This window comes from Bufo gargarizans, chromosome 4 (genome assembly GCF_014858855.1).
Source record: "Bufo gargarizans isolate SCDJY-AF-19 chromosome 4, ASM1485885v1, whole genome shotgun sequence".
In the NCBI taxonomy this organism is placed as follows: domain Eukaryota; kingdom Metazoa; phylum Chordata; class Amphibia; order Anura; family Bufonidae; genus Bufo; species Bufo gargarizans.
The window spans coordinates 220,191,009-220,211,189 of NC_058083.1; the positions used below are offsets into that span (position 1 = coordinate 220,191,009).

The 20,181-nt window shown below is 43.8% G+C and overlaps 1 protein-coding gene across 3 annotated transcripts in view; it reads left to right on the plus strand.

The window, feature by feature from the left end:
* The window catches only part of ARHGEF10 (Rho guanine nucleotide exchange factor 10), a 172,467-nt gene that overhangs the window by 121,534 nt on the left and 30,752 nt on the right, over nucleotides 1-20,181 (plus strand). For all 3 annotated transcript variants that reach the window (XM_044288945.1, XM_044288946.1, XM_044288947.1), the window contains 6 exons: nucleotides 2,605-2,726; nucleotides 3,052-3,138; nucleotides 6,735-6,958; nucleotides 10,043-10,200; nucleotides 14,978-15,120; nucleotides 16,438-16,612. In XM_044288945.1, coding sequence (XP_044144880.1) covers nucleotides 2,605-2,726; nucleotides 3,052-3,138; nucleotides 6,735-6,958; nucleotides 10,043-10,200; nucleotides 14,978-15,120; nucleotides 16,438-16,612 — 909 coding nt within the window. The remainder of the gene's footprint in view (nucleotides 1-2,604; nucleotides 2,727-3,051; nucleotides 3,139-6,734; nucleotides 6,959-10,042; nucleotides 10,201-14,977; nucleotides 15,121-16,437; nucleotides 16,613-20,181) is intronic.

The following is a 20,181-nucleotide window of genomic DNA, read 5'->3' on the forward strand; positions in this document are numbered from 1 at the left end:
CCCTACTTGCCGTCTACTGCACTGAGCTGGGTGGTACTCGTTCTCTAGTTTGGATTGTATATTGCGGTCCCGTTGTGACGGTGTCCACCATGTTCGTGGGCCCTTCCACCTGGGTTGTGTTTGTGGTTCCTAGAGGCGTACCCATTCGTCCTCCCGCAGCATTGCTTCCCTGCGTAAGCGGTCACATGGTCAAGAGTGCTGTTCGCAGCGCCCCTCGGATTCTACATTGACTCTGGCGGGACTACGGTTCCCTCGCCTACTACCATTTTCTCCTCTTCGGATGCAGTGTGGTATGTGTCCTTCCTATTGGCGCCTTCTGCGCTTCAGTCTGATCTGCTACCAGGTTCGGGACGCTCTTCTCGGGAAGGTCACCCAGCTTCTCTTGGGTGCTCGATTTCCCAGGTCCGAAGGACCTCCACTTTGGGTTCTTCAGGGTGTTCGCCTTCTGCGAGGTGGTGAGCTGGACGTTTCACAGAGTAGCAGGGGTTCTGCTCTTGAGCTGTCCTATGGCTTCCCTGTTGCCCACTCCTCCTTTCGATTGGAGGGTGTTTTGCCGGCCTCTGTCTCGATTGCTTTTTCTCGCCGACTCTGTTTTGTCTCCCGCTCGGGGCATATCACTCCGATTGTGGCTTCTGCCTCTGGGGAGCGCATGGTTGTTCACTTGGATGGTTCCGGTGTTCCTTGTGGTCTCATACCGTCTCCCTCATTCTCACTGGCAGTACTAGCTGTTTCCGGGTCTACCGCGTTCTGTCCTCTCGCTGGGTGCAGATTGCGTTTTTCCATTCTGGGTAATGGTCCTGCTGTGAACTTACCTTCTCGGTACCTGGGAGGACTACCCTTCGGTCGAGATTGTCCTTAGATCTCCCGCGCCGAGACTGTAGAACCTTGGTGACTGCGTCGACATGGAATTTAGCCTGTTGGGTCCTGGCATCTGTCTGATGCTGGGTGGACCCTTTCAGTTCCTTCCGTCTGTCCTAATGCTACCCCACTCCGGGTGGATGCGGGACGACGTTGCTCGGGGGCGATGGGATCGGTTTTGCCGACCCTTCGGCCCATGTTACTGGTCTGCGCCTGATCACATTGGGTTTTCTCCCGCTCGCCCAAGCGGTTCCAGCGGGCACGCTAGTCGTCGCTCCTGGCTGTGCTTTGTCCAGGGTCTGTTGTAGGACTTAGGTTTTTTTTGCCTGGGGTTCTGTGGGAAGCTGGGGTTCCCCCACTCTGACATTCTTTCTCCATGGTTCTGTCTTTCTCCAGTCCGGCCTGGACCTGGGACTCTGTTGCTTGGCATGTCGAGTGTCGGCGCTGTCCTTCCTCTTTCAGCATTCCCCAGCCCTCTGGGCCTGTCATGACCTCCTTCCTTGGAGCGGCTCTTGGTTTCCTTTGTACGGCCCTCCGGTACCGCCCTGGGAACTACATACTGGGCTCTTGGCGCTCCAATCTTTCCCTTGGAGCCGTTACAGAGGTTCTCTCTACTCCTTCTGTCCTGTACGGTTGTGTTTCTGTAGCCATCGTGTCTGACGGGTGTCTGAGTGGCGGCCCTTCTTGTTCCGAGTCTTATGTCTTTCCTCGGGACGGGGCTGTTCTCCATCCCGTCTTTTCCTTCCTTCTGAAGGTGGTGTTTGTCTTCCCCGGGAACGGACACTTCACCGGTTGGAAGTTGTTTGGGCCTTTACAGTTTGTACTTGGAGATCTCCGACTCTTGTCGACGTTCGGTCTCTTGTGTTTCTGGAGGTCCGCGCACGGGGTTGACTGCCTCCAAAGGTGCCTTTCCTCCGCTTTCTCAGAGTAGCTATTGCTGTGGTTGCCGCACCAAGGGCAGGGTTATGCTTTTGGTGTTACCGTTCCTTTCACCAGAGCGGTCGGTGCCTCCTTTTTTGCAAGGCGGTCACTGTCTTCCTTGCACTCCTCCTTACCGAGTTATACGAGGTGCATGCTCGGGCTTCGGCGGCTGCTGCCTTGGGCCGCCTGGTCTGCAGGCGGTGGTTTCTTGATGCCTTCGGGTGCTTCGCCTTGGTGCTGTGGTCCCTCCCCTCTTGGACTGCTATTGAACGTCCCAAGGTCTTCTGTGTCCCCCAAGGAAACTGGGCGAGAAAACGAGATTTTTGTATAACTTACCAGTAAAATCTCTTTCTCGCTCTTTCCTTGGGGGACACAGCACCCACCCATTCTTGTTTTTTCTTTACACGGTTTCCGAGTTGTTTTACCCGTTGGGTAGTTGGCTTGTTGGTTCCATTTTTGGACTTTGCCTTTTTTCACTACTTGGACACGCAACTGGCAGTCTCTCTCTCCAGGCTGAGGGTATAGCTGTGGAGGAGGGGCTTAACAGTCTTCACTTAGTGTCACGCCTCCTATGGAGATGAGCTATACCCAAGGTCTTCTGTGTCCCCCAAGGAAAGAGCGAGAAAGAGATTTTACTGGTAAGTTATACAAAAATCTCGTTTTTCTGCGCTTTTGAAAAATGAGAAGCACAAAAAGTCGCAAATATTGGGTGCGCCGTAATATGCAACTTTTTAACGCCACAAAATTGGCAAAAAGGCTTTTGCAAATCTGCCCCATTTACCTTGTTAGAAATAGTGAATACATATATTTTATCTTTTCTCACAGGAGAGGAGAACCAGCTGGGTTGGTTCTGCCTAGAAGATGAGGGAAACCAGATCAAAAAGGAAAAGCACCCCTTGCTCGTCAAGCACCTTCCCGTGATCATGTCGAAGCAGCAGGAATTTAAAGTGAGTGGGTTTTAGATGCAGCCGTTCTACGTTGTCTTGGTATCTACAGAGCTGCTAAGATCTTTTTTCAGAATATATTTTGAAATTCAGTAACTGTCCTTCTTGACTTGGCATTGGGAGAACATAGACTGCAGGCCCATCTGGTCTTGTCAGTAAATAAGCCACATACAGACAGTCGGGTGCCAGGCATGGCCTTATTAATAGCTGTAGCTTACCTTCCACATGATTAATGTTACCTACTGTATAGGATCTAAGTGTATTTATAGAGCCAGGTATGGACATAATGTTCTCTGACCCAATTAGCATTTCCCTGATTTATTTTCAGATTGAATGTGCTGTCTATAATCCTGAACCTTATCTCAGTAGTGAAAACGATCCTGATACTCTTTCAGTGCATCATGGATTTCTGTGGGTAAGTGACACCTCTTAAAGGGTCCGATTTGTAACTGGTGCTTTGTACCCTGCAAAAATTAACCCTTCTGCTGCAAGGACAGTTTTCACACATTTCTTGCATAAAAATCTGATGGATTAAAAATGGGTAGTGACAATACCACATTACACTCCTGGGTGCCTTCTAACAGTGCTGCATAAAAATGGCTAAAAGTCTGACCCAAGCGGAGCCTTGAACGCACAACGCCTCCTAAAAAAAGTTCAAGATGGGCAGACTTCATGCATATCCCTTATTCGTCCAAAACTGTAGAGATCAAAAATCTGCAGTAAGAAGTAAAAAAAATTATGTTCTAAAAAACAACTACAACATGAAAATGAACCAATTCTAGCAGCATCCCAGGGTCACTGGAGGCTGTTATCTCCGATTCATCTCTGTACAGGATTAGAGATGACATGATCAGGCATCATCACAAAATGCTCCATTGTTTAAATCAAGTTTTTATGTTAAATAGGCAGAGTTCACATCACCGTTTATCTTTCTGTTCTTCGATCCGTCAGAAGAATAGAGAAAAAAAAAAACAGATCCTGTGGCACCAGTTAGGGTCCATTCACACGTCCGTAAGTATTTTGCAGTCTGTAAATTGCAAGGATGTCGGTGGTGTGCGTTCCGCATTTTGCGGCCCACCCATTGCTGGCCCTATGATAGAAATGCCTGTTCTTGTGGACAAGAATATAGGACATGCTCTATCTTTTTTGTGGGGCCACGGAACTACTAACATCTTTTGCGGCCCCTTTGAAATAAATAGGTCCGCACCTGTTCCCCCAAATTGCGGAAGGGATGCGGACCCAAAACTACAGGTGAATAGACCCTAATGCATAGGATCGTTTTTTTTTTTTACAAAAATAAAAAAACGGATCCTGTTGCATCAGTTGTCATCCATTTGAGCCTGTAAAAAAGTACTACATGCAGGACTTTTTTTTTTCTCCGTCTGAAAAAACAGATCTCAGACAGAAATGGCTCAAGCGAATGACAAGTGATGCAACAGGATCCGAGGTCTGGAGAGATACGCTGCAATATCACCAGTTGTGATTGTGTGTTATCCATAGAGAGGTGATATCTTTCATTGTGATTCTGTCTGTGATGATAATGCAATGGTTACTCAAAAGTTACCTGTACAGAACAGGAAGTCTCAACATAGTATAATACCCAGTGCGACAACGTAATGATTTTAGGTATTTTTTTTTTTTTTTTTTTTTACTATAGTGACCCAAAAAAATAAAAATAAAATCTGTTTAACGTAAAAACATGATGTAAACAATAGGTCATTTTCTGCTGACACATTCCCTATATGTCACAAGCAGCTTCCTCCCTCCCTACATAGACACTGAACCTCGACTTGACTTCAGATGAGTGCTGCTCTCTCTGAACTGAATCTATAAGCTGTATCCTTTAGATTTCAGTTGTGCCAGTCTTGGAAAGTCCTGATGTATCATATATGTCCTTGCCACTGACAGGATTAAAGGAGACTTAAGAGAAAAATATGTCTGCGCTGCTGTTCTGCTTGCAGATGTCAGATGTTCTCTTGTCACAGAGACCTTGGATACAATCTCCATAAGTATACACTACTACTACCGTGTTAGCTAGTCAGGATTGGGGATTTGGATCGACACCGTGCCCACAGACAACACTGAACCTGGGGGTGCAGCCTCAAGCTCTGGGCATGTACATTGAGACTATCACATCAGATCTAGTGGTCTAGCATGAGGGAGACAAACTGTGTTCCCTTTAAGCCTTTGTAGCTAGTCCACAGGACATTTGGGCACCAGGGCACTGTTAAAATGGGTAATACAATATTACCATACCGCTATATTAGCTGTAAAGCAGCCTAATATACAGAGCCACATAACATCCAGACGGACAATATTAAACAGAGTCCATGTTTGGCCCAGAAAAGGATATCTTCAATAGATCTGGTGGTCTACAATGAAGAGATTAATGAGCGCATCCCTGGTGATCTGGGGCAGTAAAGGTCTTAATGTCAATATACATTGTGGCGAGTATCACTGGTGGTCTAGGGCAGTGAAAGGGTTACTGTAAATATTATTAGTCTAGCTGAGTGAAGGGGGTTAATGTCCACATGCGTCGTAATCTAGAGGGTTTATTTTATTATCTATGGTAGCCTAGGGTGCTGATTGAGTTATTGTGACAACTCCTAGTTGTCTAGGACAGTAAAGAAGTTAATGTAATGTTCTCTGGTGGTTTGGGCAATGAAGGGGGTTACTGCAGGGTAGTGAAAGGGTTGATGCTTCAGCATGGTCCCAGCTTGTATAGGAGATAGAGAGGACCACACAGCTGTAACTCTATGACTGTAAAGCTTTCTCTATAATTGGGTAGAACAATTCATTATTGTTATTGCCGAATTGTTAAAGGGGTTCTCCGGGCTTTTAATATTGATGACCTATCCTTAGGTCATCAATATCAGATCGGTTGGCGTCCGACACCCAGCAACCCCGCCGATGAGCTGTATGAGGAGACAGTGTGCGTATGTGCTGTCTCCTGTCTCTCTCTTACTGCTCACCGCTGCGGTCTATGGCAAAGAGAATAGACAGCAGCAGTGGACAGGAAGGGAGAAGGGAGACTGCATGTTCACGCCGTCTCCTCATACAGCTGATCGGCGGGAGGTGCCGGGTGTCAAGCCCCCACCAATCTGATTTCAATGACCTATCCTGAGGATAGTAAAAGCGCTGACAACCCCTTTTAAACGCCATTTTATATGGACCTATGAAAGGGCAAGTGAACAACCTAGCAAATACTTTGATTATTGATTGCATCTTTTATGTGTGCAAAAAAATCAAACAGGAGATGTGCTGCTGAAAATATGTGAGCTTTATGGGGATGATCCTAGCTACAATCATTTGCTCCGTATATGATGATTGCTGCATTTAATTGTATCTACCACTGAACACGGATCAATATGCTATGTCGCCACTGTGCCCACGTCAAAGGGGAGAGCTCAGGGAGTCTGTGCGGGCATTTAATTGTATGTACCACTGAGCATGGATCAATATGCTATGTCGTCACTGTGCCCACGTCAAAGGGGAGAGCTCAGGGAGTCTGTGCGGGCATTTAATTGTATGTACCACTGAACTCTGATCAATATGCTATGTCGTCACTGTGCCCATGTCAAAGGGAAGAGCTCAGGGAGTCTCTGCGGGCATTTAATTGTATGTACCACTGAGCATGGATCAATATACTATGTCGTCACTGTGCCCACGTCAAAGGGAAGAGCTCAGGGAGTCTCTGCGGGCATTTAATTGTATGTACCACTGAGCATGGATCAATATACTATGTCGTCATTGTGCCCATGTCAAAGAGGAGAGCTCAGGGAGTCTGTGCGGGAACAGCTTTTGCCTGAGCTTCTACTGCGCAGCTTGGAGGTGACACTGGAGAGAACCAAACTTGAAAGCATCACATTTAGAAGGATCAGTAGGTGCCGCTTTCATTCTGTGTTAGTCCACTGGGACGCTCTATGTACAGACACGTAACTGTTAATGACTGATTTATCGCCCTCCCGTGCTGTGGACATCACTCCTGGCTTTTTGTTTGTTGCCTCTTAGATTGGCAGCTGCACTAATCAGATGGGGCAGATCGCCGTTGTTTCACTTCACAACCGTAGCCCGAAGGTGATAGAATGTTTCAACGTAGAGTCCCGCATACTGTGCATGGCGTACGTCCCTGAGGAGGAAAGACACAAACTATCAAGTGATGTCCCAGATACCGAGTGTGATTCTACCCGAGCACCAGATGTGCCCACAGTTTGCCTGGGCATGGAGGAAGGAAGGTAAGTGTTATACATGGGCATGTGTCTTGTGGAGGTCAGAGGGGATATGACATATTACATTAGGAGCCACAAGCTGATCTTTCGGTTTTATAGATATTCCTGCCAAAAGTAATACCATCTTGAAGGCCTTACGATACAGATTTAAGGCTAATTAAAGAAATGGTAAGAACTTGACGTCAGCGGATTTTAAAGCTTCTGGTTGCCTAGATACCAGTATTTATACCATGTACATGCATATTAATACTCCAGATGTCTGATATCACAACACCCTAGTATTAGTAGCTACAAAAAAAAAGAGCAGAAGTTTCCCATAAAGCAGTATATAATAGCGATAACATGCCAATTAAAGGGGTTGTCCCATGACAAATAAGTATCCTCCACCCACATGATAAGGGGGTAAGTGTCTGATTGTGGGGGTCTAACCACTGGGGCATCCGCTGTTCATGAGAACGGGGACTAGGTGTTCCCTCATTTGGACCAGCAGTCAAGCATGCACAATGCTGCCCCTGTTAACTCTATGGGACTACAGCCGATTACTCTGCTATCTCTAGTATTTCTACAGAGATTAATAGTCACTGCCGCTCCTTTCAAAAGGAAACACGTAATTCTCCTGATTAGTGTGGGCCCCAGCAGTCTGATCCCTGCCAATCAGACTATCCTGTGCTTAGGAGAGTAAGGCTCCATTCACACGTCCGCAATTTCGTTCTGCATTTTGTGGAACGGAATTGCGGACCCATTCATTCCTATGGGGCAGTATGATGTGCTGCCCGGACACAGAATTGCGGATCCGCACTTCTGTTCCGCAAAAAAATAGAACATGTCATATTCTTGTCCGCCATTGCGAACAAGAACAGGCATATTCTATTAGTGCCGGCAATGTGCGGTCCGCAAAATGCGGAACGCACATTGCCGCTTTCCGTGTTTTGCGGCTCCGTGTATCCGCAAAACACGTTGCGGACGTGTGAATGGAGCCTAAGAGTTTGTCATGGGACAGCCCCTTTAAGTACATATATCCAGAATATACTGCATATGTATGTTTGATTTCGTTTTGTCTTCCTGCTGATGCCACTATAGTGCAATTACACTCATCATCACCTTATTATGTTTGGTGTGTCATAATAGAAGTGGGATCTCGGGCACATATTGTCGTTGAAAGATTCTGCCTAGCAGATAATAAGGCTCGGTGATAAGTCTTGCAACCTCTTATTTTTATGTATGTCATATTTTACCTTTTTTGTAGGGCTGCAACTATCGACTATTTTTGTAAGCGAGTATTCTATTAATTAATCGAGTACTCTAATAAAAAACTAATTAAAAGAATGTTTTTCTTTATAAAAACTCATCAGCCCCCCCCCCCCGCCCCCCCCCCCCCTACCCCAGTGCCACCATCTTCCCCTCCTAGCCATGTCCCCTGCGCCAGTGAAATACTTACCTCTCCTGTAGGGGCGCCGCTCTGGGCTCATCTATCTTCTTCTCCCCTCGCGTCACATAGCGTCAGGTCATAGTGCACGTTTACGTGCAGTATGTCCTGATGATGTGCCAGGAGGAAAGTGCAGCACGGTACGGGTAACAGCAGTGCTTCACTCGCGCTCCATGGTCACATTACTCAAACGAATCCTCGATACAAGACTTTTTTTTTTTTTTTTTTCAAATTACTCAATTCCATTGAGAAATAGTTTCATTCCTAGTTTGTTATTCCACATCAGAAGTCAAGTAACTGCTCAAAGGGGTTGTCCCAGGAAAAATAATCTACAGTTTTCAAACCAGCACCTGGATCTGAATTCTTTTGTGTTTGCATGTAATTAACATTTTGCATAGCCACTGAGTTATTCAATAAAATCTGTAGCGCCACCTGCTGTTTTTTGTTTTTTGTTATTTCTTTGACCTGCTCACTGAGATGGCCGCACATGCTCAGTTTCATGATTCAACTGCCTCCTGAGCTGTGATAGGGAGAGCATAGACACGCCCCCTGAGCTGCAGCAGAAAAGACACTCCCCTGAGCTGCCAGCGTGATATAAATCTAGCAGAGCAATGAATGGGGAGATCTCTGGATCCATGTGAGGTACAGGGCTGGTTCTAGCTCTGTTAGAAAGAGACTGGCATGTACTATATGCTGTCTGATTTTTATTTTTATTTTTCACATTTGCCATAGGATATCCCCTTTAAATACATTGTATTTCTAATTGTATAATGAACTTGAGTTGTTGAGGACTTGTCACCTCTCCTGGCGTGTCTCGGGGTTTATCTCTGGATAGGTGGTCATCATTATCTGATTGGTGGGGGTCCAACACCCGGGCCCCTTGCCGTTCAGCTGTTTGAGAAGGCATTAGCGCTCACAGTAACGTCACGCCCTTCTCGCAGCTTTGTCTAGGCAGTGCGACGTCACGTTTATCGGTCACATGGCCTAGGCGCAGCTCAGCCCCATTGAAGTGCTGAGATACCAAGCACAGCCGATGTACAGAAAGCTGCAGCACTACTGATCAGCGGGGGTCCCGGATGTTGGAACCCACCGATCGGATACTGATCATCAGTTCAAATGCCTTGGAAAATCCCTTTTAACTTGACAACTGGGCATTCCCATTGTCAAAAAGGGTGTGTCTCTACACAGACTGGCAATGGCAGCACTGATTGGATAGTACCCCACAATGTATGTGCACATCCCCAACACCCAGATGTTATTTAATCACTCATTTATGAAGAATAATAGAGGTACGGTATGAAACGGTGTTCTAAGGCTACATTGACAGTAGAGTTATGAAATCCAGCAGGCTGTTCTGACAGAGAAAAGCCTGCCAGGGTTCACCATATGCAGCATTGCTGGACAGGCCCAGACATTGACTGTTATAGGATCTGATGGTTATCGGGCCAGTTTCCAACATAAATGGCGGCTTTTAGCTGGACAAATACCGCAGCACGCAGTGGTTTTTGTCAGGCTGACGGCCGGCATTTGTGACCGTACAGGCATAGGAGAGACAGGAGAGCTGACAGGTCCTTGCCATGCACACACACAGCTGCTGGTCAAACACTTGTATCTGATCAGAAAGGTTCTGCAGGAATAACAACTTCCATTTCTCTTTTCTCCAGTATATGCGTTTATAAAAGTAGCCAAGGTTCAAAAAAGGTTCGACTGCAGCACTTCTTTACTCCAGAAAAAGCCACTGTCATGAGTCTCGCTAGCATCCCACGAAACTTGTACGCAGGACTGGTGAATGGCAGTCTTGCGGTCTACTCAAAGATGGAAGGTAAATTTCAACTATAAGCACTTGCCGATGGAATATTTCTGTAAATGTACTAAACGGTATATGCATTATGCTGTAAGATAGAGTCCAGCATTCACCTCTTGACACTTAGGACTTTTATTATTATAATTTTTTATTTTATTTTTTTTAATTTATTTTTTTAACCTTTTTTTTAGGTTTAATTTGGCGGAAAAACGCTAATTATTATTAAAAAGTAATTTTTTTAAATATAGATTTTTATTTCTTAAATATAAAAAATGACACAAATTAATTATTGCAATGGTTTCCCTGTTTTGTGACAATAGTTTTCATATATAACCATGTATAGGTTTGAGCGAACAGGGCCACTATGGTGACTTTTTTTTTTTTCTCACTGTTAACACTGTAACTGGGGCATCCCCTCTGGGAGCATGACACTCAGGCAGAGCTGATCTGGGTCTCCTTACACCCTTCAGCTCTGATACTGCCCCAGACACCCCCGGCGGTCACGTGACCGCTGGGACTAACAGATGAAGCAGCTCTGCCACTTCCTGCTCTCCACCTTGCGCTCAGGTACCACTCTCCTCCCGGCACAAGAGAAGGTAGAAGCGGTAGTAAACCGCTCCTGTCTTCTCTTGTGTCTGTCAGCCGGGACCTGACCTGCTCCTGCTGGATTGCAGGAGTAGGATCTTTAAAGGGGTTGTCCAAGTTATGAAAAAAAATATATATTTATAGCACTGTAAATCTTATGGGCAGCAATATATAATTGAGTGAAGCAAGTTTTAGGTAAAATAACATCTATTTCCTAATTTCCTGGTTCTCTTCTGGGCCTTTGTTTACCTGCAATAACAACAATCTCTGCCCCTCCCCCAGCTCTGCAAAGGGAGTGAATAAGTCTGCCCTGAGTGACATGTCTGACTGCTGGGATACTCAGCAGCATGTTGTATGTGTAGGACCACAAGTCCCAGCTGTACAATGACACTGCTGATACACACAGGATCTTTCCCCTACCTATTCTTGTGCAATGCTCTGCAGAACTCCTCTAGTCTGTCAGCTCCTGTGCCCAGCATTTGTCTCCTCACTGCCTGCAGCTACTCAGTGAAGCCTTCAGCCCTGAGTCTGTGCTCCTGAAGGGGTTAATCTTTTCTGAATTATCCAGTGGGAGGGAGCCAAGGGGCAGACAGCAGCATCTCAGCTGGTGCAGAGGGGCATGGCCAGCACAGTGACGTCTCATGTACAGACTCATATCTGCTCGCTCAGGCTTGTGCACCAAACATCAGAGCACGGAGAGAGGCTGACATCACAGGTCATGTGACCCTCAGTGAAATCTGAGAAAGGAGCAACTACAAATGCAGTAAGTGCATGGTAAATCTGTTACATTTGATTAGTTAGAAACATACAAAGAACAAAAATATAACTCGGAAAACTCCTTTAATCCCAGCAATGATCAGCACTGGGATCAAAACGCTGCCTGCATGTGTATATACGTGCTATCTACACGGGGCATGTGCAGATAGGATGTATATACCCAGTGGGCAGTCAGGAAGGAGGTTAATCTCAGTAGGCCAAAAGATTTGTACTGATAAAAAACAAAACTAAATCAAGGCTTCTGTCAATTAGTGCCATAATATATTGAACAGTCTAGCAGAACACTTACTCATACTTACTGCTCCATTCAAGCTTCTGGAGGCAGTTTTGCAACTTGAGAGAACAGAAGACCCTGTTCCATCAGTCGGTGAGGGTCCCAGCAGTCTTACATGTAAAAGTGGTGCTCGTTTGGCCCATTTGCATCGAGCAGTCATCAGTACTGTATGTGACCGAATGTTCATTAGTAGAATTGTTCGGGCAAAAACTTTCATTGTTGGCAGCAAATCCCCATTTACACAAGGCGATGTAATGCCAACTACAAGCAAGCAATTGTATAAAATGATTTTAAAAAAAAGTTTATAAATGTTTATATAATCGCAGTCATTTGCTGTTCCTTTTTTTTTTTATATATACTGTACAGAAAATTCTCTCATCCATGTCACCCAGTTTTTTTTTCTCCAGTTTTGAACAAAACAATGTAACTTGTGCAAAAAAAAAGTGAAAGCGTGTCCATTTCTGTTTAACCAGTTAATTACCATTAACATCATAATTTGTTTTGCTAAACCATTGCATTGCTCGCCTACGAGTCTCCACAGGCTGCATGCTAAGCAGGGCTGTGCTGTCTTCAGCTGGAGGGCTTGTTTTTATAAGCATTGACCTATTTTCCTATGATGAGGCTGTCTATTTAGCAGGCATATTGAGCAGATTGCTAGGGTATGCTACTTTTCATTGGAGGACACAGTGAAATCTGCTGCCGCTTTGCACTCTAACAAGGTCTATGAAGGCAGTCTCACAATTCCAGTGCAAAGAGAAATACTTTTGTAAGGCTCATTTCACACTAGTGTTTCTGCTGGATCCGGCAGGGTCCAGCAAAAACTCTTCCGTTTCTGATAATACAACCGTCTGCATCCGTTATGAATAGATCAGATTGTATTATCTTTAACATTTCTTTAACACTGCCAAAACGGATCCGTTTTGAACTCCCTTGAAGGTCAATAGAGGACAGATCCGTTTTCTATTGTGGTAGAAATCCTTCCCTTTGACATGCATTGGGGGTCATGACAGATCTCTTTTTTCCCAGGACGGAAAGCAAAATACAACATGTTGAGGTTTGCTCTCCGGTCTGGGAACGCAACTAAATGGAACAGAATGCATTATGGAGCATTCCGTTGTCTTCAGTTCAGTTTTGTCCGCATTGACAATGAATGGCTACAAAACTGAAGCGTTTTTATTTCCGGTATTGAGCCCCTATGACGGAACTCAATACCGGAAAACTTTAACGCTAGTGTGAAAGTAGCCTAATGCATTGCTCACAGAAGCCATACTTATAATTTTACCTTCTGACTTGTCCTTAGATGTCCATTAGATTAGTAATGACAACTCCTATATGGCAGTATTTTTCCAATAATAGGCAGATCATCAGTTTAAGGCAATATAATATATCACAAGAAGCAAGCACCACAAAACATACTCAGAAAAGGAAGGGTACTGCCCATGTGCACAAACTCATACACCCAGGCAAAAAACCACATGAAAGCGAAAAAATTGCGAACGCCCCAAAAATTACAAAGTGTATTCACATGATTTTTATTAATATCTAATAACATAACCTAATAATTCATGAGAGGTTTATTTAAATATACATACAGCTCCCTCCTCCCACAACATAAGGTCCAATCCATGTATGTGCAAACCCAATAAGGTGACAAGTGCTTATGAGGTGCTGGAATATAGGGTGATTAGAACAACTCTAAAGTGACATCAAATAGCGTCAATTTGAGATGCAAAATATCTGAAGAACAAAAATAAAGAAAAGATAGTATGGCTACGTCAGTAACGATCTGCACTAGACAATAATGATGGTCAACACCACAAAAAAACATAGCAGAATTGCTTATTACTTTTTGTGTTGAATAAGCAAAAATAATTTTTAAAGCAATCAAAAAGTGTTATGTACCTCAAAATGATACCAATGAAAACTACAAGTCGTCCCTCAAAAATCAAGCCCTCTGACCATAGAAAGAAAAATAAAGTTATGGATCTTGGGATGTGGCGATACAAAAACATTTTATCCTTTGTAAACATAGGTTTTTACTGAGCAAAATATGTATTTGGTATCTCTGAATTCATACTGACCCAGAGAATAAAGTTATGTTATTTATGCCAAAAAATGAATTCTGCAAAATTTATAATGTGAAAACTCACTGGCAGTATTGCTATCCCCCCCCCTTCCCCCAGAAAGAGTTAATAAAAGTTAATCCGTAAGTTATGTGTATCCCAAAATGGCACCATTTAAAAACTACAACTTATCCCACAAAAAAAGCAAGGCCTCCTAAGGCTACATAGACGGAAAAATAAAAAAGTTATAGCTCTTGGATGGCGACGATAAAAAAAAAAATCACTTAAAAGCCACGAGGAATTGATAGGTAATGTATATAAGTTCCAGGACATTTCCTTCTGCAATTCCTAAGTGTAAAGAGCTTTTCTTCCTACTGAATGAAACAGGAAATTTCATTGTTCTTCTTTAAATTCTAACTTTAGCTTGTTAATTGTGCCTTTTGGATAGAGAGTGGGGTTTCTTGGCTGTGAAATCTGTGAGTTTTAATCCATAGCATTCTGCTGTTCACAGAGACTCATGGCACCAGATTGTAACCACACTGAATGTCGGTGCCGCACAGTCTATTCCAGCGGATAATGACAGTGCCCTTTACAGTCACTAGCCGTCTAAATCTGATGGTTTAAATAGGTCTCCCTCCCTAGAATGGCAAGATTATCAACCCTTGTATTGTGTTTTATGTGCCGAGAGCATGAGGCAATGCCAACGATGGCTTAATAATGCTTTCTAAAGCAAAAAATGAAGAAAGGCCTTTTTTCATTTTCAATTTCTAGCAAATGCATGTTTTTTTTTTACATTTTTGCCTAGGTATATATAAAAGCATGGCTTTAGCCTACATTGGTCTGTATTTCCAAGTTAGATCCTCATTGTATTCGGAAATTCATCTGTACTATAACTGTATACACCACAAAGGTCACGCAGGGAGCTGCATAGAGGGGTGAGGTCAGGCCTACAAAACGTCAGCAGAATTGTGACTGGTATTAGGGATGAGAATGGACCATAAGAGTATTGCAGAGCCATATTTCCCTCATACCATGCAATGGAAGCCTATTCACATTAGCCATGTATACAAGTAACCTGCAATGTTTTATTATTTAGATGGATCCTGGGACACAGAGTCTCCAAAGCTGATAAAATTGGGTGTTCTACCCGTTCGCAGTTTGTTAGTAATGGAGGGAACTATTTGGGCTGCTTCTGGAGGACAGATATTCATAATTGGCAAGGAGAGTTTTAACATAGAGGTAATTATGATTAATTCAAGCAATGCGGCTACATATTGGAGATTTTTCTTAAACATGATGATTTCATATGGTTGGAACTAAGATAGCCAGTCATCCATCCAAACATCTAGAAAACTTATCATTAGGGTCCATTCACACGTCCGTAGAATGGGTCCGGATCCGTTCCGCAATGTTGCGGAACGAATCCGGACCCATTCATTCTCTATAGGGCCGGAAGAGATGCAGACAGCACACAGCGTGCTGTCTGCATCTGCATTACCGGAGCGTGGACCCGATCTTTCGGTCCGCGGCTCCCGAAAAAAAAATAGAACAATTGCAGACAAGAATAGGCCGTTCTATGAAGGTGCCGGCCGGGTGTATTGCGGATCCGCAATACACTACTGACGTGTGAATGGGCCCTTATGAGTTTTATTAAAACAATATGAAATGATGGTGACCCTTTTGGACAAACATTTTGTAAGGTATGGAAGGAAAGCTGATGTAGAGGTGATTGAACTATATTGTAAATCGGTGTATTCCATCATTTGGTAGTCTGCTACCTAAACTCCAAACCATGATTTAAAAAAGAAATGTAGGGCCTGGAAACCCTTTAAAGAAAAACTTGGGCTCTCCCCTGCCATATTATCCAAAAAATAAGTAAATACCCCGAATTCTAAAATAACTAATGATTACACATAGTGTAATAATGTGCGGACATAGTGATGCCTGTAAACTGTAGTTATACCCAAGCATGCCGATGAGATGTTTTCCATTAGTGTAGTCATCTTCTGAAGTGAGCCAAGTGGAAGGATACTGTTCTAATCCCACAATTACAGTATTAGTAAAGCCTATTGACAGTCATGCTTATGCATCGGGATGAAAATCTTCCTAAAAATGTCAGCTATTTGTATTATTGACAAGTAGGAGCGGGCATGAACACCTGCAGGAGTTTTGTTCCCTACATGTACTTCAGCGGATTAGACCAGGTACGCTCAATGTTACAAAATATTTAGCCTCCTTGTAAGTTCCCCATAATAGTAAGGCCTCTATGGAACACATGTAACCGAGCATTTCTGACTGGTTGTGGATTGCCAGTCAGGTATCAAGGAGTTTCCTCTATGACATTATTGAAAATGATGACCTGTCTGTAGAAGTGACCATCATCTGAGTACATTTGGCAAATTAAAATGCTCAATAATATTTCCATGTATTTATTGTAAGTTTTTGTAATGACAATACATTAATGACAAGACTTTGGGCAGGCAGGATCTCTCTATGAAGTGTTTCTTGGTCTACTAATTTAAAATAATCTGAATTGTTTCCACCTTGAATTCCCAGCATCAATTTGAGGCTCACCAAGAAGAAGGCATGGTGATTTCACACATGGCAGTCGCTGGGGTTGGCATCTGGATTGCCTTTACATCTGGCTCAACTTTGCGTCTGTTCCATACAGAGACCTTCGAACACCTTCAAGATATTAACATAGCTACGCCAGTACACAATATGTTATCAGGTAGGTTAATTTATTGCATTTTAGTCAATAGTTTATGATCACATTTAGTAGTTTGGGATCTACTAGTAGTTCTCTGACAGGTCCTGATTAGATTACAATGCTTTAAGGTGACCATACACTGGAGATTTCAGACAAGTAGTCTTATATGGTTGGTCTATGAAGTATTTTATTCTGCATGACAGTGCCTTAAGTGAAAACGTTAAGTTGGTCACCTGGCCTTCTGCTATGATCTGTGATCTTGGCTTCTATCGCTAGGGAGAAAATCTGTTTGGCACAAATGCTGTAGCTTTACATGTATAATCAACAACTGCATCTGACCGTGAATAAGAAAGTCCAGCATATTGGATTTTGCAGGAGTCCCTGTTGCCATATTTCCCAGGCCGAACAATGCTTCTCTGACCCAAACTCAGCATGATAATGATTTATAATGCTGTGATTTCTTGCCACACCCTGAAGTACTGTACTCATGTAATGCTGTGAGTATAGTACAGTAAACCTGTGGTCGGGCAGGATCTCACAGACTTGTAAATCACAATTCTGTGAGTTCAGGTTACAGGTGCAGTGTTTGGTTAGGGAAATGCCGCTGTCACACAGACCAAACACGAGTGAAATTAGCCTAAAACGTTGGTCTTGAGATGTTTCTCCACTTTATACAACACCCTTTTACTGGGAACGTCTCTTTTATACTTTAATCAGGCTGACTGATATGTGCTTCAGTGAAGAGGTCCATGCTGCAAGTATGCCATGCCTGTGCTCCTTGTGAAAAATAAGCAAAAATCAATGTGGGAAAACCTCGCTTTTGCTAAAGCCAACTTGCTTTTCAAATGTTGAGCACCTTGAGCAAGTCCAGCCTGTGACTTAAGCATAATTACTTCTTTTGTGTATTGTTAAAACCTCGCCAGTTACCTACCTCTGCTATAAAGTATGCTAGCTGATCTGTACAAAATGAAAGCAGACTATTTTCTGTGCGTTTCTTCTGTTTCCCTCCACAGGAAAATTCTGATTGGTTATAATGGGAGCCTGTCGCACAATAGGGAGGAAGGGGGGTTCCCTCACCTATGTACTTAAAGGGTTATCCCATGAAAAATATTCTACCCTTTTTTTCAGACCAGCAGCTGGATCTGAATACTGTTTCTCCATTTTCTTATATTTCTCTGTCCACCTCAGTACCATCATTGATATCACATCAACATGTGAGAACTCGCATGTCCAGTTCCATTCTTCAACTGTCATCTGCAATATCTACTGTTATAATATGACTGTTACAAGAAGTAAACCGCTGCAGAAAGGACACATCCCCTGAGCTGCAACTCAGAGATAAATCTAGCAGGGCAATGACTGGGGAGATCTCTGGTACAGGACTGGTTCTAGCTTTGTTAGGCCTCTTGCACATGACCGTATGGATTTTTCTGTATTTTGAGGTCCGCTAAAAAAACGAATCTGAAAAAAATACGGCTGACGTCCGTGTGCATTCAGTTTTTTTCAGTTTTTTGCGGATCAGAACAGCTGGCCCCTGGTAGAACAGTACTATCCAATAATAGGACATGTTCTATCTTTGAATGGAAAAACGGAAACCAAAACCATACAGAGTACCTTCCGGTTTTTTTTTTTTGCAGATCCATTGAAATTAATGGTTCTGTATACGTATATGGAATGCAAAAAACGGAATGTAAACCGAAAAAAGGCAAGAGGCCTTAGATTGTCATGTACTATATGATGTCTGGGACATCTCATCAGTCATGGGATAACCCCTTTAATCCCAACAGTCACATTAAAATTGGGGAAAAAACATCTCAAAATGTCACATTTTATTATAGATTTTGAATTTATGTCTGACGTTAATATAATTTGTGCACAACTCGAGTGACTTAATTTTAACCCCTTAGTGACGTTACCAGTTTTAGCCTTAAATGGGCACTAACTTTTCAAACAACTTCTTCTCAAGGGTCACTTTAGGTGAATCTGAGCAAATCTGTAAATCAGTTTGATTAAAAATGTTAGTTATCCACCCTCAAAACACTTCTGAAATCTCTGCCACTAGGAGTTTCTCTTGTAGAAATTTTGCCCTCCGCTCACTGTTGATAGGTGAATCCTGTCCTTAGCAGCATAGACGGACTGAAGGAAGTGAGTGGGTCTTTGTACTTCTGAGCTCAGTAAAGAGGCCCCTTCCCCCTCCAGGAGTTTGAACACAGCAGAATGCTCAGCATCTCAGACTGTTTTCTGCGTATGACAACCACATTTTCCCTCCAGTACATAACAGCATTTCCTTCTTACTCCAGTCATAATAGATTTAATTTATGAAGTGCTTGAGTGCCTCTGCATGTGTTGGTTTTAGCTTGTTTGTTAGTCATCATTCCTTACTGGACTAAATCTGCATCCGTTTACATAGTAGTTTCCCTGTCTATACTATAATCAATGTGTCATCGTGTTCTGGATCTTTCCTCTCATACATTTTCCCTCTTTCCATAAACTGTCTTCCTTGACCTTCAATTACTTCTCCCTCTCTGTGCTGGCATAATGTGTATTCAGAGTCCTAGATCTATGTGCTAGGAGGATAAACTGTTTCTTACACACCATGTGTACTGAGAATAGGTGCAGGGATTAGGATAAAGCTCACTGGTGATTGGCTTAGAAGTATAGGAAAGGAAGTCTAGAGCAGTGTAGTATTGGCTGACGGCCTGCGTGTGGACATGCCCCCAGGCTTGAGGAGAACTGCTGGATGCAGGGGCAGCTGGGGGAGGCTGCAGTGGATCCTCACACTGTCCCCAGCAAAAGCAAAAGTTAATTTGTGATAAGCTCTAAAATGCAGTTACCCTTTAAAGGGAGTCTGTCACCACATTTGGACATTATAGACCGCTTACATAGCATTCTGGCATAACTTTAGATGAATCAAATGGTACCTTTGTTGCGTTCTTCTGCTGTTCACCATACGGCAAAAACCGGCTTTTATTTATATGTAAATGAGGGTTCGCAAGAGCCCAGCGGCGGCATTAACTTCTTTGGCGCCCAGGCTGCTCATCCTCTTTTTTTTAATATCCCCGCCCCAGCCTGTGCCCGCCCTTCTCTTCCTTTGCATCCTCCTCCTCTCCCAGCGAAATTCCGCGCCTGCGATGCCCTCCTTCTCCTGCGCGACTCTGATCCACCTCCTTGAGCTGGGTTTGCGTCGTTGGCTAGAGCATGTGCAGTAGCTACACCGATGCCGTGCCCGCAGTGGGCATCGCAGTGCACATGCCCCGGCCAAGCGAGGCAGAGCGCGGGATTTCGCTGGAAAAAAGAAGCACGCAAGGGAAGAGAAGGACGGGCAGAGGCTGGGGCGGGTATATTAACAAAAGAGGATGAGCAGCCTGGGGTCCAAACAAGTTAACGCTGCCCCTGGGCTCTTGCGAGCCCTCATTTACATATAAATAAAAGCCAGTTTTTGCCGCAGGTGAACCGCAGAAGAACGCAACAAAAGTACCATTTTAATCATCTAAAGTTATGCCAGAACGTTATGTAAGCGGTCTATAATGTCCAAATGTGGTGACAGACTCCCTTTAAAAACTTGTGACAGGTTTCCCCAATGTGTTTCA